Source organism: Tetranychus urticae, chromosome 3 (genome assembly GCF_039701765.1).
Source record: "Tetranychus urticae isolate SD_2017Ah chromosome 3, NJAU_TeUrti_SD_1.0, whole genome shotgun sequence".
NCBI classification, from domain to species: domain Eukaryota; kingdom Metazoa; phylum Arthropoda; class Arachnida; order Trombidiformes; family Tetranychidae; genus Tetranychus; species Tetranychus urticae.
This window is the reverse complement of record NC_142960.1, coordinates 1,157,889-1,171,816: the sequence shown is the minus strand read 5'-3', so window position 1 is coordinate 1,171,816 and position 13,928 is coordinate 1,157,889. Positions and strand designations below refer to the sequence as shown.

The following is a 13,928-nucleotide window of genomic DNA, read 5'->3' as shown; positions in this document are numbered from 1 at the left end:
CAGAATATTGATTGTATTTTTATTCCCATGAAAAGTTCAGTGTATCATCAAAATGTTGAGTTGCATTTATAATTCATTAATTTTGAAATACTCAAGTAATTAAAACCTTGAAGAAATGGATGATCATGAAAATTGATTGTTTTTGTTCAAATCTAAACATTTATGGGCATTGATGGATAATACACAACAATGTAACACGAAATTTCTTGGAGTTCATGGTGAAAATGCCATTGCACATTACAATATCAAAATTGATCACTAAAAGGGTAATGGAAAACCATATTTACCCAAATTTATCATAACATTTGGCTACAAAAATGAAAGAATCAATTCATTTACATAGTTGGAATAATCGTGGCCATGAATTGAATTTAGTTTGATTGATTGTCTAATCGGATAAAGTTTATTTGCTAATAAATGAGATACAAAACATCTAATATTTTGTTTCAGTAAACAAAGAAGAGGACAAAATTGATAGAAATTGAAGCAATAAAAAGATGATAAAATGATGATGAAGATAAGCCTTGGGAGCCATTTCCATGGAATCCAGAAAAATTGTATCAACAACATAAAATTCATAGTTACTAGCAGTTTCTGGGATAATCAGAAGAAGCATTTTAATCAAGCTGACCAGTTGAATATTAAAAATATGTGTTAACCCATTCAAATAATACAATTGCAAATCAAATGGGATGCTGTTCATCATCGCCATACAAAATATGTTGCTCTCGAAACAAGTAAGTTCACATTGACCAGACTTGAATGCAATCTTGTTTTAACTGTCAAATTAAGGAAAATTTATCTAATAATTGTATTTTATTCAATCATCCTCACTATCAACTGAATTAATTGCAGTCAAGAGACAATAAGGTTGATGACTTTTGGATTAGATGGAGCTGGTAAAACATCATTCGTAAAATATATATTGAAAGGTAATTTTAACAAATTGATTCCATATTGACCATATTGTGTTTCCCCTTTCATTTCACCAAGATTTTGTAATTTTAATTTCTTATATCTTTGATTAGATTCTTCAAGTGACATTGTACCTACAATCGGGTTTTCATCGGTTGATTTGAAAAATTTTCAAAAATTTAACGTTCAAGTGTATGATACTGGCGGTGGTAAAAACATTAGAGACATTTGGATTAACTATTTTCCGTTTATTCATGGATTAGTTTTGGTGATTGATTCAGCTGATACCAAAAGGATTGATCAGGTTAAAGAGATTCTAGAATCAGTTGTTTCCAATCGTCGAATCCAAGGGAAGCCTCTTCTTGTGTAAGTCATTGATTAATTGTTGTTTGTCTGTCAACTAATTAATTATTTACTTCTGTGTTTCAGGTTAATCAACAAACAAGATGTTGAAGGCGCAATGGATGAAAATGCTTTGGTTACCGCAATCAATCTCAATTCAATTGTCAACAAATATAAAATTCCCACAAGAGTTGTAAGTATTAATGTATCTCTAATAAGCATCATAATAAATTGTTTCTTTGCCATCTTATTATCGACAGGAATCTTGCTCATTAATCAATCGGTGGTCAAACAGATTTGCCAATAATCCTTTATTGGATCGAGGCTATCAATGGTTACTTGGATATATACAATCTAATTGGGCTGATCTATCCAAAAGAGTTGAAATTGAAACCAGCGAACAGATCAAACTTGAAAAAGAAGTAATGAGAAAGAGAATCGAAAAATTTCGCCATCAATCGATTCTGGATGACCAAAAGAATCGTGAAAATCAAATAAAGGAAAATTTAGCTGCAACAGAAGCTCAAGAATTAATATTGGAAAATGTTGAGACAAGTGATGAGGCAGATGATGATGAAGGCACAATCAACGGTGAAACTGGTGAAACAGAAATAATTGAGGAGAAAGTAATTGTCCAAAGAAGGATCAGTATCAATGAACCAAAGGAAAGGACAATTCTTATATTCGGAAGTCTCGATCAGTTGGACAGGATTGTCGAAGAAGATGTGAATAATAAAGAAGCCGATCAAGAAACTGTTAATAATCAAAGTACCACACAAAAAGAAAACAAAAGACCGAAATCTTCTTCTTATGGGGAAAGACGAAACTCTAATACAAAGTTAACCATCAGTCGTAATAAAATTGCACCTTTATAATGATAATCTTGCGGTTGTCTTCATAATTTTATATCAATCAATTAGCTTTAGTGCAATAAATTGAACATTTCTGCTCATATTTGTAATTTTTTGTTATTTTTACATCGCTTTATAATCTAACTTGAAATTCATGGAAACAATGAGTCCATGCAATTTTGATTTAAAAATATCCAAAGTTAGCTATTAATCGATTGAACATAAAATCTTTTGTGTTGATATAACCACAATATAACCATCTGATGTCTTTTATTTGGATAACATTATTACGAATGATTTATTAAAATATCAAATAATTATAAAAAGTACAGTTAAATTACTGTATTGATTAAAATATAGATTCTTTTTGTTCAAAATATAAAAATTGAAACAAAAAATTGATACAAAAAGATAATTTGATTTGTAATTAAACAATTTGAATAAATAGCATAAAATCCAACTAATCTGAGATTTAATTGTACTGATGACTTATGAAGATAGAAAATATTGTTGAGCATGAAAATATCTTTGACTGAGGCCAATTTTTAAGATATTCATGAAATTTAAAGTCCAAACCATAAATAAATCAATGTGATGGATAAAATTTATGATCAATGATATGAATCCGGATAATTAAACCGATATCTCAATGACCCGTCTCTCCGAGTTTAGCTCAGTTTTCTCGTCCTTCCGCAGAGCTGAATATCTCTTGTTTTTACTGCTTGATAAAGTGCTCAAGAAAAAATCCATAATTTGCGAGCGAACTTGGTATAGCACCAGAGCAAGCAGTAAAACTACTGTAACCGTTAGAATGGCGAGGATTATGTGAGGGTAAAATGAAAAAGTCGAAGATTTATTCCAAGCTGGATCACACTCAAGATCATCTGGTAATAGTTGAATGAGACGGCGATGTACATTCACTTCAGGATAACCTGAAAGACAAATGTAATTGTCTTTGCCCATAACAAAAAGAGGTGTTCTTTTGATCCATGATAAAAAATGATCCATGCGACAGTCACAGGCAAATGCGTTACCAGTTAGATTAATGTGAAAAGATCTGGGAAGATCATCTATAAAAGAGGTTGAAATGTTGTCTAAATGTTTAACCAGATTATGAGATAAATCAAGGGTCCTGAGTTTCGGCGTGCAAGTGAAATTAACACGAACTTGATCCAGAGAGTTACCAGCGAGAAATAATTTTTGAAGAGATGGTAATGTACAAAATGCTGTCTCGTCGAGAAAATTGGTTATCCCATTAGATTCCAGATTGAGAATATTCAAATTGGTTAGATTTCCTTCCTTTAAAAGAGATATCAGGTTTGGCATAAATTGTGGGTTAGAAGTGTCAGCAAACGATGAAGCCAGGTGTAACTCTGTCAGCTCATGAAAACCTTTGAACAATCCTTTAGGGTAATTGTCACCTAAGTCAAAATAATAAATCGGTACGAATTAATCATTGATTTAATGATAGAAAGCTTAGAATTATTTACCTGTGATAAGAATTTGATTGTTGTTGAGGATCAATTTTTTGACAAGACTGAAACCACGAAAACTTTTCCCATTGATCAACTGAATTTTGTTGTTTGATAAATCAAGATACTCCAATGGCTTAGGCTCTTTACGTCTGAAACCAAAAACATCTTTTGGTAAACGCGGAATATCATTGCCACTAAGAACCAGTGTTTTTGTTTCAATGGGAATATCATGTAACCAGGCAAGATCTGTTATATTTGATCCAGTACAGTTGGTGATGAAATTTTTAACATCACATTGACATACACTGCTTAATAATAATGGACACAATGAATTTTGACTGGAAACATAGCCAAAACAGATCGCTGAGGCTACCAAAGCAATTAATTTTAACCAATTGATAACCATTGACACTAGGTTTGATAATACCATAATTGATTCTTTGGTTGTAACCACATATTGTACTATGTAATCATCAATCAAGATTGTAAACACCAACCATGATTGTACTTCACGATTGTATGCAGGACAGGGTAAAAAAAATTAAACACTATGTTTATGGATCCACTTGGCATTAAGCTTGTAGATGAATTAACCTCACTAGAACCATAGATTGGCCAAATTTCAAACAAAGATGGTAACCAGAATATTAACTCAACATTGATCGCGAATGAAACATCATTAAATCTTCACAATTAACATCAACAATTTAACAAAAGTAAAAAAACAGGCATTTTTCCCTTTTTACACAAGAAATGTATGATGTAAACAGTTTTGTACACCAAAATAAGTGAGTAGGTATATTTTTCGTTACATTTGTTATAGCTTATAACACAATTTGTTGATCAACCAGAAAAAAACTATGCAAGAAATAAATGTAAAAGTGGTTCATACGAAAGAGAATGGAAGATAGGTAAGAAAGAAAAGAAAGAGAAACAAGTAAATTTACAGTTTAGGGAATCAAGGCTGAACGCACTTTTCCCTCACAACTGTTTCGTTTATTGTCTCTAGGGTGACAATCAGCTGACCCATGACCATAGTCTTTGGTTGATAACAGCTTTCACAGTGTAAAAAACTTTTGATACTCGTTTGGTCCTCTAAATCGGACTAGAAGACCCTTAATTTAATGTAAATATGACCGAATTGGAAACTAATTAGTGTGTAATATTGTTTACCTACTGAAATCTGATGAAAAGGAAAGAAAAAAGAGAGACAACAGTTGAGTTGTTTTTTTATTACATGACCCTGTATGCTTGCAACTTTAAAGTCATCATCATTATCAACACTACGATCATCATCATCCCCCCACCACTACCACCATCATCTAATACATAAATAACAACATCATCTAAAAGCTAATAGTAAAAAAGCCCAAAAAAAGGGAGTGGGAAATGAAGTGAACGATAGAGTAGCGACCTAACAGACATTACCCTGTATGTTATTAGTTGATCATTTGCCAATGTATTTTTTGGTTAAACTCGTGTTTAAAAGTGAACAACATTGTAAAATCATCTAAATTTAGTCAAGAGTCTGGAAAATAGTGCTAAATAATCTCTAAACAATTCGTCTACATCACATTGTTTGGTGAACCATCAGTTTTCCTGAAAGCCATTTTTCACAGATTTTTCATTTCCACGTTTCCCTAATCAGTCTAGTCTTGTGGTCTCTAAACATTCAAACTGACCACACTTTTTTTGTGGAAAATTGCAAACTCATTCATCAATACAACCACTAGATTTGAATCAAGCTTCAGCTTGGGCGGAACAGTTTGGAAAGGCATACCTTTAAGCTTTATCCAATTTGCATGTGTCCTTTTCAACTTTAAACTGTCACACCAAATCTGTAGCTCAGATTAAGTGAAACAGTTGTAAATTATTCAATAGTTTCAGCAGAAAAAGATGAAATTTCGTTTCCACCTCACTGGTTGAGCCTCTCATACTTGTTGACGTTCAATCAGCCTTCGCACTTTTGCTTACCTGATAATCCAGAGTGATTTGTTTTCATTTTTATTTGTTTATCTCTCCAATCATTAGATTATTGATTTATTTCTGTCCCAATTTGTTTTTAAATAACTTTTTTATCTTGAATAATTTATCCAGATCGATAGTGATTCTCAAATTTCGGTGAAATACTTGCTTGCAACATCATACTGAAGGCTTTGAAGCTCTGTTGCTGTTTCATTGCCCAGTCAACTCAAACTTAAGCACAAACTAGAGTGACGCTCATCAGCACATGAAATGAAAACGCAAAATCGTTGGCCTCTTTGCGTTTTTTCGGGTATAACACAAAAATTTTCATTCGCAAGAGTATTGATAGCTGGCTCAACATTGATACAGAAATCATTTTTTTAATAATTGACAGCTCAGTGATTAAAGAGATGAGTTGAAAGATATTTTTCATTTTGTCATTTACTGTGTCTACATTTTTATGCGAAAGTGTGCAAATATTCACAGAATGCTGATGTTGGCGTGTTATTTGTCAGTTACCTCAACCAGGCGCATTTCTTTAGTGTGTTCACTACTTGACTGGGTATTGATGTAAACACAATTGAAATCTAAATTAACATAATTCATCCTGTAATCTTATTTATTCACATTTCTCCTTAGCCATTTGAGTGATCAAGCGAATGAATCGTAACTTAATTTAAGATACAGTTAAAATATGTTCAGTCATGGTCTTAGTTTCTTTCAATGTTCAAGTCCTTCTTAAACCTTAAGCTGATCAACATTTTTACAAGTCATTTCCAGGTCTATTAATGATATTTCACATGTATTATTATTGTTGTGACTTTTGTTTGTTAGGAGTAAACAAGCGTTTCCAGTGAGACTTTCAATCATGAGTTAGGTAGTCAAATTGGAACATTGATAGCATAAAATTGTAAGCTTGAAGAGAGCAATACGTAAAACGGAAAATCCAAACAAAATTGGCAAAGCGTTAATTGAAGGGAAATAATGGGTTGAAGAAAACAATTAAATAACCATAAATCAAATTCAACGATTAAACAAGCCAACGCAGGAAAGTCAGTGAGCGATAACAATTCAAGTCCAATAAGCTGGCTTGAATCTTAATCAATTCACACTTAAAAGTAATGAGGAGATTAAAGTTGATCATATGGCCATGGATCCTCATACATATCAGTAAAGTTAGCCTTTTTAATTAAATAATTTGGTTTGAAAACAAGTCAAAAAAGCGTTAAAACTGGAACATTATTGGTAAACAATTAATTGTTTGGAAATTAACGGTTAACTTTACCCGAAAGATGGAGCTTGTGATAGTGATTAATTTGACGCAAGCGTAGCGACTGAGCCTTTGAGTTAGCAGAACAATTTTATTTTTTATTTATTTTTTTCTGCTAAAGATTAATCGTTTCTGTAAGCGATTAATTAATTTTTTACATTTGTTTTCTCGTCTAATCTACATATGGATATATCCCGTAAAAATCCAACGGATTATGATCTCATCCAAAGAGTTGGGAGTGGTACTTATGGTGATGTCTATAAGGTAAACATTTACGTATCTTTATCATCTTTCTTCAACTCGTCCCAACGTTTTGTTTTGGTTTTGTTTTTCTGTTTTGAGCTTTTTTATTGTATTTGTTTCTTGATTGTCAGTCTTCTGTGTTGGCTGCAACCTATCTATGTCATCAAAAATTATGCTGTTAAAGGCTCTCTTTCTAACCAATTGTTTCTTTCTCCTGTTTAGGCGAAAAGAATATCCAAAAATGAGTTAGCTGCAATAAAGATTATTAAATTAGATCCTTCAGAGGATTTTCGTGTGATACAACAGGAAATTGTTATGATGAAAGATTGTCGCCATCCCAATATTGTTGCATTCTATGGAAGTTATTTAAGCAGAGATAGATTATGGATATGCATGGAATATTGTGGAGGTGGTTCGCTTCAAGATATTTATCTGGTGACTGGTCCACTACCTGAGCCTCATATTGCATTTGTGTGTCGTGAAACTTTAAAAGGATTGGCATATTTACATTCATTGGGTAGGATGCATCGAGATATTAAAGGACCCAATATTTTGTTAACCGATGAAGGTGATGTGAAATTAGCTGATTTCGGTGTTTCAGCTCAAATAACAGCTACTATTAATAAACGACAATCATTGATTGGCACTCCCTATTGGATGGCCCCAGAGGTTGCCGCAGTGGAAAAGAAAGGAGGATATGATCAACAATGTGATATATGGGCTCTTGGTATAACCGCCATTGAATTAGCTGAGAGACAACCACCAATGTACGATTTGCATCCCATGAGAGCTCTCTTTCTCATGTCTAAATCAAGTTTCAAACCACCCACCTTGAAAGATAAACATCTATGGTCGCAAGATTTCCATAACTTCATTAAATCAGCGTTAACCAAGAATCCAAAAAAGCGTCCTTCAGCGGAAAAACTTCTTTGTCATCAATTTGTCCAAGGTGATCATCTAACAAAACGTTTAACCAAAGAGCTCATCGAAAAAGCTCGTAATCCTCATTCGTTTGACATGCATCTTCACCATGATCTGGATCCAGATGAGGCCGAAGAAATTGTTCACGTTCCTCGACGTATACCTTCCAAAAAACCCTCAACAAACCGAAAGTCAAGACCATTATCAGAAATTAAAGCTGATGGAATTGTCTTTAGGCATACAGAATGGGATGATTTTTCAGTCGAAAGTCCCAGCAAATTTCCAGTTACAGAAGAATCTTACATAGGTCTCTCAGAAGAGGATCCTGACAGAAAGTATGACCAATTAATTACATTATCTGTTCTCTTTCAACATAAACATCTTGACTAATTGTTTCGTATTATTGCGTCTTTACTTACTAACTATCTTTGTCACTTTCTATTTTCTCTCTCTCTCACTGCATCTGTTAAATGTTCTTCCCTTGTTAAAAAAAATGTCCAGTCTATTGTGGCAAGAGAGTAGGTTAGTTATGTGTTAATTACATTTTTATTACTTATTTATTATTCTTGACATTATTATCATGTTTTGCTCTATCATATTGATCAACACCAATGTCTAATCTTTTATTCATTACTGTTTTTTTCAATGCTTCTCATTTCTTTTCCTAATTGTTTCAATTATTGCAGGAGCTTACTCGAAGAAATGGATGAAGAGCTGACTCAGAGGTATTATTTCAAGCTATTTCAGTGTTGTCTCTTCATTCATCTGTCATTTTCTCGTTCTTTACTATTTGGACTATTTCTAATCTTTTTTTCTCTTCATTACAGGGGTGTCAAAACCAGTTTATCGACTCTTTACTCAACACAGTAGGTCTTTTTACATCTATTTTCTTAACCTACAATCCACTTAAATTTTTTTCATCTTTTCCTATTATTTATCTGTGTTCTACCTTTAATCTTTCTATCTCTTTCAGATCAACTCTTCCAGTTGAATCCTTACAACGATCTTCATCAAATCAAGTAGGTCAAAATTTTAATAATCTTTTTGTCTTCCTTTTTGTTAATTCATACTTGAAAGCTCCCCATACCTTCATTTATCTTTTTTACTTTTGAGTAAATCTGTCTGATTGAATACTCAGAAGCTGGAAAACAATGCTTTCTAAGAGTTAATTTTCTCTTGTCGTACATCATCTCAATTTTTTTAATTATTAACCTCTCCATGGTGTTTTAATTGCAAAGCTATCACACCCGGGATCGGACAGATTAAGCTCTTCTGTCCTGTTTGGGTGGAGAGGGATAGAAACAGAAGATGAAGGGCTACTTGATACCGAAGGATATGGTTCATCCACCTTTGTGCTTGGTAGCCTTCGTACAGATTATAACAATCATGGATCTCGATTTATTTCCAACTATGAGACCCCAAGATTTGATAAAGATGCTCTTGTCCGTTGGAATAATGATACTCTTGTAAGATTTGAAGTTACTGATAGTTGCACGTTTATCTCTGCTACTTGGCATATTTACTATACTTTATAGAAAACCGTTTTTTCATTTATTATAATCGTCAGTATCATTATCATTCTGAATGACTCACCATAATTTTACAAGCTTTATGCATGTTTCCATTTTCTTACCCATTAAATCTTTAATCAAGCGGTTTTACAATTCTCTATTTTCATTTTGCTCTCACTACCCTTATTATTTTTATTCACTCTCATGGTATTTTGAATTCAATCATTTCCTTATTCTCTTTCTTTCTAGTTTTAACCGTAATTTTATTTATTTTTATTCTGAAATTCATCTGTATGATAATGTTTGCATTTAATTTCATGTTTGTTACCTTTATTTAAAAAAAATAGAGACACAATCAGACTCAGCTATTTAAATTTTTTCTTGCTAATTCCTTTATTTTCTTTCTTTGCATGTTTCTCCTGTTGTTATCTGGTAAATCCTTACCTTTTTTGATTTTTTTCATTTCCAACTTCCTGTCTGCTGTTGAAACACACGAAAATACCAGGAAAATCTATTGGACGAGATTTGCTCTGAGCAACCTGATAATAACCCTAATAACAATGAATTCGAGGAATTCTCAACTCCCCCGTCAACACCTAAAATTTTAAATGGTTCGCCACCTGATTCTCCAACATCATTTACCAATCCTTTTATCAACCAATCATCATCAACCACCGCCAATGGATCAAGTTCTCGGAGCGGTGATCATCAACCAACCGAGTCAACTAGATTATCTAATGGAAACCACTCTGAGGAGAAAAGGCAGAGTATCAGCAATTCAAGCGGATCAGCCTCAGCCAATCATCCTCCTTCAGTTCCCCCTCGTCGTAAAGAAAAAAAGAGCTTATTAACCAAGATGAATGTATCCCAGCAATCACCATCATCTCAACAACCCTCACCGAGACAAACAATTAATGGTCTTCCTCCAACTCCTAAAGTTCACATGGGAGCTTGTTTCTCCAAAGTTTTCAATGAATGTCCTTTGATGATTCACTGTTCTGCCAGTTGGATTCACCCGGAAACCCGTGATCAACATATCCTCCTTGGGTGTGAAGAGGGCATTTACACTCTGAATTTGAATCAACTTCATGACGCATGTATTGATCAGTTATATCCAAGAAGGACGACTTGGATGTTTGTGATTAAAGATGTTCTCATGTCTTTGTCTGGTAAAACACCGCATCTTTACCGTCATGATTTAGTTCAATTGCATAATAAGAATAGTCATAAATTCTCGTTACCCGTTGATTCCATGATAAATAAGATTCCTGAGCGATTTGTTCCTTGGAAGCTCACTGCTACTTCTAAAATATCTGACACAAAAGGATGTACCAAATGCTGTGTTGCACGTAATCCATATAATGGTTATAAATATCTCTGTGGAGTCAGTCCCAATGGTATCTTCCTAATGCAATGGTACAATCCTTTAAACAAATTTATGTTATTGAAGGTTAGTGTTAATTTAGATCATCACACTGTTCCAAAACTAGTCAAAAGTCAATTCCAATACTTTTAAAATGCTTTTTATTATTTGGGTTTCATTTTTCCGAATTTATCTAATTATCTTTTTTCGTCTCATTTCCTTTCCTCATCTTTTCAGCAATTTGAATTTTACCTTCCATCAAAGCTTGATGTTTTTGAAATGATGATCACTCCTGATTTAGAGTATCCGATGCTGTGTGTTGGTGTTAAACGTGGTTACGAAAAGGATTACTTACGATTAGAAATTGTAAATCTTAATTCATCTGCAAGCTGGTTTAATGACGATTTTAATGACGGAACAGAGACTGTTATTCATAAATACGATCAGTTAAATATTGTAAATGTTACTCAACTTGACAAAGAAACTATTTTAGTGTGTCATGACAGTAAGTTACTCTTATCTTTACTCATTTCTCACATAACATCTTTAATCATCATGACTTTTAATTCTTTATTTTTCGTTTTTTTGCCAATCACAGATAGTGTTAAACTTGTTAATCTAGATGGTCAACTTAAATCAAATCGGAAACAACCTGCTGAGCTGAAGTTTGATTTTAAAATTGAATCCATAGGTAAGTTGAAGGTTTAGTGAATAAAATCATGTTATGATTGACCAAAAACGTTAATATTGAAATTTCATTTATGAGCTATGATTGAATTTGAATTTCAATCTCCACCCTTTTCTTTTCCTGTTGAAGCTCATGCAAAACTCCATTTTACTATCTCATCAACTAATACTTTTAGTGAAATTGATAATATTAATATTATAATAAAAACAAAAGTCATATTACATGAGTTGTATAATGAATTGCGTGTATTTGTTATACAATTTTGTGAATTGTCACATGAAATTATTTGAACTAAAATGTTATTAATTTGTATTTTTTGTATTATTTTATCTCTTTTGCAGTGAGTTTGACGGACTGTGTTTTAGCCTTTCATAAACATGGCATGCAAGGACGAAGCTTCAAAAATAATGAAGTTGTACAAGAAATAAATGACGAGTCAAGATGTTTCCGATTACTCGGAGCTGATAGGTAAATTTCTGAATTTCTTATTGCCTTTATTATTGTATTTATTCAGTTGATAATAATTTTTAATTTTTCTCTTTCGAACAGAATAATTGCCTTGGAAAGCCGCGCATCGAAAGATTCATCTAATCCAACATCAAACTTGTACATATTAGCTGGTCATGAGAACAGTTATTGAATAAAAATCAAATATCTATTTTAAATTTGCTCAACGGAAAGATCCAATTCCATATTAATTCGTCATAAAATGAATTTTAACATACCACTGGCATTAAGCTTCTGAAGAAGATTTGCTTTTGTTTCACAAGAATCACGTTATTGAAACCAAAAAGTCAAACAAGGTAATTAACTACTAATCATATAAATCATCACATTATATTTCATCAAATTATCTTGATTATCCTCATCAGTTATCAAATGTTTATTATTAGTATTACATTATTATCTTTATTATTGTCATTACTATTAAAATGAAAAAAAGTTAGTTTCCATTTCGGAATGATTTCCTTTTTTTTCCAAAAATTAGATTGAAAATTTTCAATTACCGTCCAATCAAAATCTAATCGGAGTTTGTTTTCCCTTCGGTGGATTGGATTTTGCCAACTTATCAATTAAATCAGGATCATGGAGAACAGATGAAACCCTTCTATAACATATATAGTAAATTGAAGCCAAAACTCGTTGACCAACAAACCAGATGAATGTAATTTTACATTTACTCCACTCTTTGGTGTCGAGATATTGATCACTATCCAATGGCTTATTCCAATAAACTGTGATTATTTGAAATTGTAATGTAACCGTTGTAAATAAGTAAATAACGGAGATGATCAGTCCATAACAATGAGGTCGTAAGATGTGCCTCAAGTAACCAGCCTGTAATATTTTGGACTGAAAAAAGAGGAGACACAGAAGAATCAAAGCCAATATTTGGCTCAAATTTTGGCAAATATAAACTGATAGACGAAGAGTTAATTTGTGGCCAAAGTAATCGTCAAAAATATTACAAAGAAGATCGATAGTTAGGAAAAGGTATTCCAATAATTGAAGAAGTATATTTGATAAATTATCTCGATGAATCATTGTCATTTTTTAGCTATTAATTTATTTTATCAATTTATTTAAATCACTAAAATCAACGAATTTCAAAAGACTAGTTTCTGATCAGTATCATAACCATAGTAACCTTAAGGTTCAAAACAAATGAGTTGATATTGATTTTATTAAAACATATTTTACGCAACTGTTTTAATTTTTACGCTCATTGTCAAAGTTAGCTAATTGTTGATTCTAATTATTTAAAATAAGATTCCGTTCAGATGATTATCCAGACTCTCACCTGCAACTCTTACTGGTTATGATAACTTCCTGATTGCTTATCAAATTGTTTTTTTTTGTGTTAAATGTTGACAACTGATTCTGTAATAGTTAAGCAATGCACTTCTAAGCTTACTTTCAATTGTAAAGGGAAAATTTAATTATTGCCTTTTGCTTCAATGGTTACACTTGCATTTTAATTGTCGCATTTTCCAATTGAAAGTAAACACTCCAATTTGAACGATATTTCAATGTTGTTATTGATTATTAAATTATAATTAAATTATTGATTCTTATTATTTGCCTTGTTCGTTGAATCTCATTGTAAAACTACTGTGAAACAATCATAATTGCAGTTGATAAAGTCAAATAAAAAATGTTATAATAATCCATAATTGATTCTTTTAAATCACTTCAAAAGTAAATCAATTCACTAAATTATTATATATTTCGGAGTTAAGATTGACATAAATTTCAATGTTGTTGACATCGTATCATTGGTCGACATGGTCTGAAATTAGATGTGATTAAGTTGTTTGTGCTGGACAAGTAACAGAACTGGACAATAATTAATAAAGACGTTATTTGATTTGTCTTCAATGGTT

At 32.3% G+C, this 13,928-nt stretch overlaps 3 protein-coding genes across 16 annotated transcripts; 2 read left to right on the top strand and 1 right to left on the bottom strand.

Annotated features, from left to right (window-relative positions):
* The first annotated feature begins 450 nt into the window (after positions 1-450).
* On the top strand, positions 451-2,211 carry LOC107369108 (ADP-ribosylation factor-like protein 13B). The gene is made up of 5 exons (XM_015937026.3): positions 451-737; positions 856-932; positions 1,029-1,281; positions 1,345-1,450; positions 1,518-2,211. The coding sequence occupies exons 1-5, from the start codon at positions 688-690 to the stop codon at positions 2,130-2,132; spliced, it is 1,101 nt and encodes a 366-aa protein (XP_015792512.2). The 5' UTR covers positions 451-687; the 3' UTR covers positions 2,133-2,211.
* A 150-nt stretch (positions 2,212-2,361) lies between these two features.
* On the bottom strand, positions 2,362-4,783 carry LOC107369107 (trophoblast glycoprotein). 2 transcript variants are annotated; one of them, XM_089268951.1, is made up of 3 exons: positions 3,599-4,159; positions 3,276-3,529; positions 2,994-3,178 (listed from the first exon to the last, which is right to left on the bottom strand). In XM_089268951.1, exons 1-3 carry the CDS (start codon positions 4,011-4,013, stop codon positions 3,146-3,148), a joined length of 702 nt encoding a protein of 233 aa, XP_089125077.1. In that variant the 5' UTR covers positions 4,014-4,159; the 3' UTR covers positions 2,994-3,145. The 2 variants fall into 2 exon arrangements, with proteins under 2 accessions (XP_015792511.2, XP_089125077.1); XM_015937025.3 differs by having other exon boundaries at positions 2,362-3,529; positions 3,599-4,783.
* Positions 4,784-6,927: 2,144 nt separating this feature from the next.
* On the top strand, positions 6,928-13,711 carry hppy (MAP4K3-like protein hppy). Of its 13 annotated transcripts, none has more exons than XM_089268940.1 (13): positions 6,928-7,082; positions 7,284-8,317; positions 8,484-8,504; positions 8,669-8,707; positions 8,810-8,848; positions 8,956-9,001; positions 9,221-9,448; positions 9,999-10,943; positions 11,094-11,361; positions 11,455-11,547; positions 11,886-12,012; positions 12,094-12,347; positions 12,627-13,711. In XM_089268940.1, the coding sequence occupies exons 1-12, from the start codon at positions 7,002-7,004 to the stop codon at positions 12,182-12,184; spliced, it is 3,012 nt and encodes a 1,003-aa protein (XP_089125066.1). In that variant the 5' UTR covers positions 6,928-7,001; the 3' UTR covers positions 12,185-12,347; positions 12,627-13,711. The 13 variants fall into 13 exon arrangements, with proteins under 13 accessions (XP_089125066.1, XP_089125063.1, XP_089125065.1 ...); XM_089268937.1 differs by having other exon boundaries at positions 12,533-13,711; XM_089268939.1 differs by having other exon boundaries at positions 12,492-13,711.
* Positions 13,712-13,928: the final 217 nt, after the last annotated feature.

Excerpts from the sequence above, each read along its gene's own strand:
- LOC107369108 (XM_015937026.3), top strand. The coding sequence starts at position 688 with ATGGGATGCTGTTCATCATCGCCATACAAAATATGTTGCTCTCGAAAC. Across the intron at positions 738-855 it reads ATATGTTGCTCTCGAAACAA|TCAAGAGACAATAAGGTTGA; the intron begins GTAAGTTCACAT and ends AATTAATTGCAG. Across the intron at positions 933-1,028 it reads CGTAAAATATATATTGAAAG|ATTCTTCAAGTGACATTGTA; the intron begins GTAATTTTAACA and ends ATCTTTGATTAG.
- hppy (XM_089268940.1), top strand. The coding sequence starts at position 7,002 with ATGGATATATCCCGTAAAAATCCAACGGATTATGATCTCATCCAAAGA. Across the intron at positions 10,944-11,093 it reads ACAAATTTATGTTATTGAAG|CAATTTGAATTTTACCTTCC; the intron begins GTTAGTGTTAAT and ends TCATCTTTTCAG. Across the intron at positions 11,548-11,885 it reads TTTTAAAATTGAATCCATAG|TGAGTTTGACGGACTGTGTT; the intron begins GTAAGTTGAAGG and ends TCTCTTTTGCAG.
- LOC107369107 (XM_015937025.3), bottom strand. The coding sequence starts at position 4,013 with ATGGTATTATCAAACCTAGTGTCAATGGTTATCAATTGGTTAAAATTA. Across the intron at positions 3,530-3,598 it reads CAATCAAATTCTTATCACAG|GTGACAATTACCCTAAAGGA; the intron begins GTAAATAATTCT and ends ATTTTGACTTAG.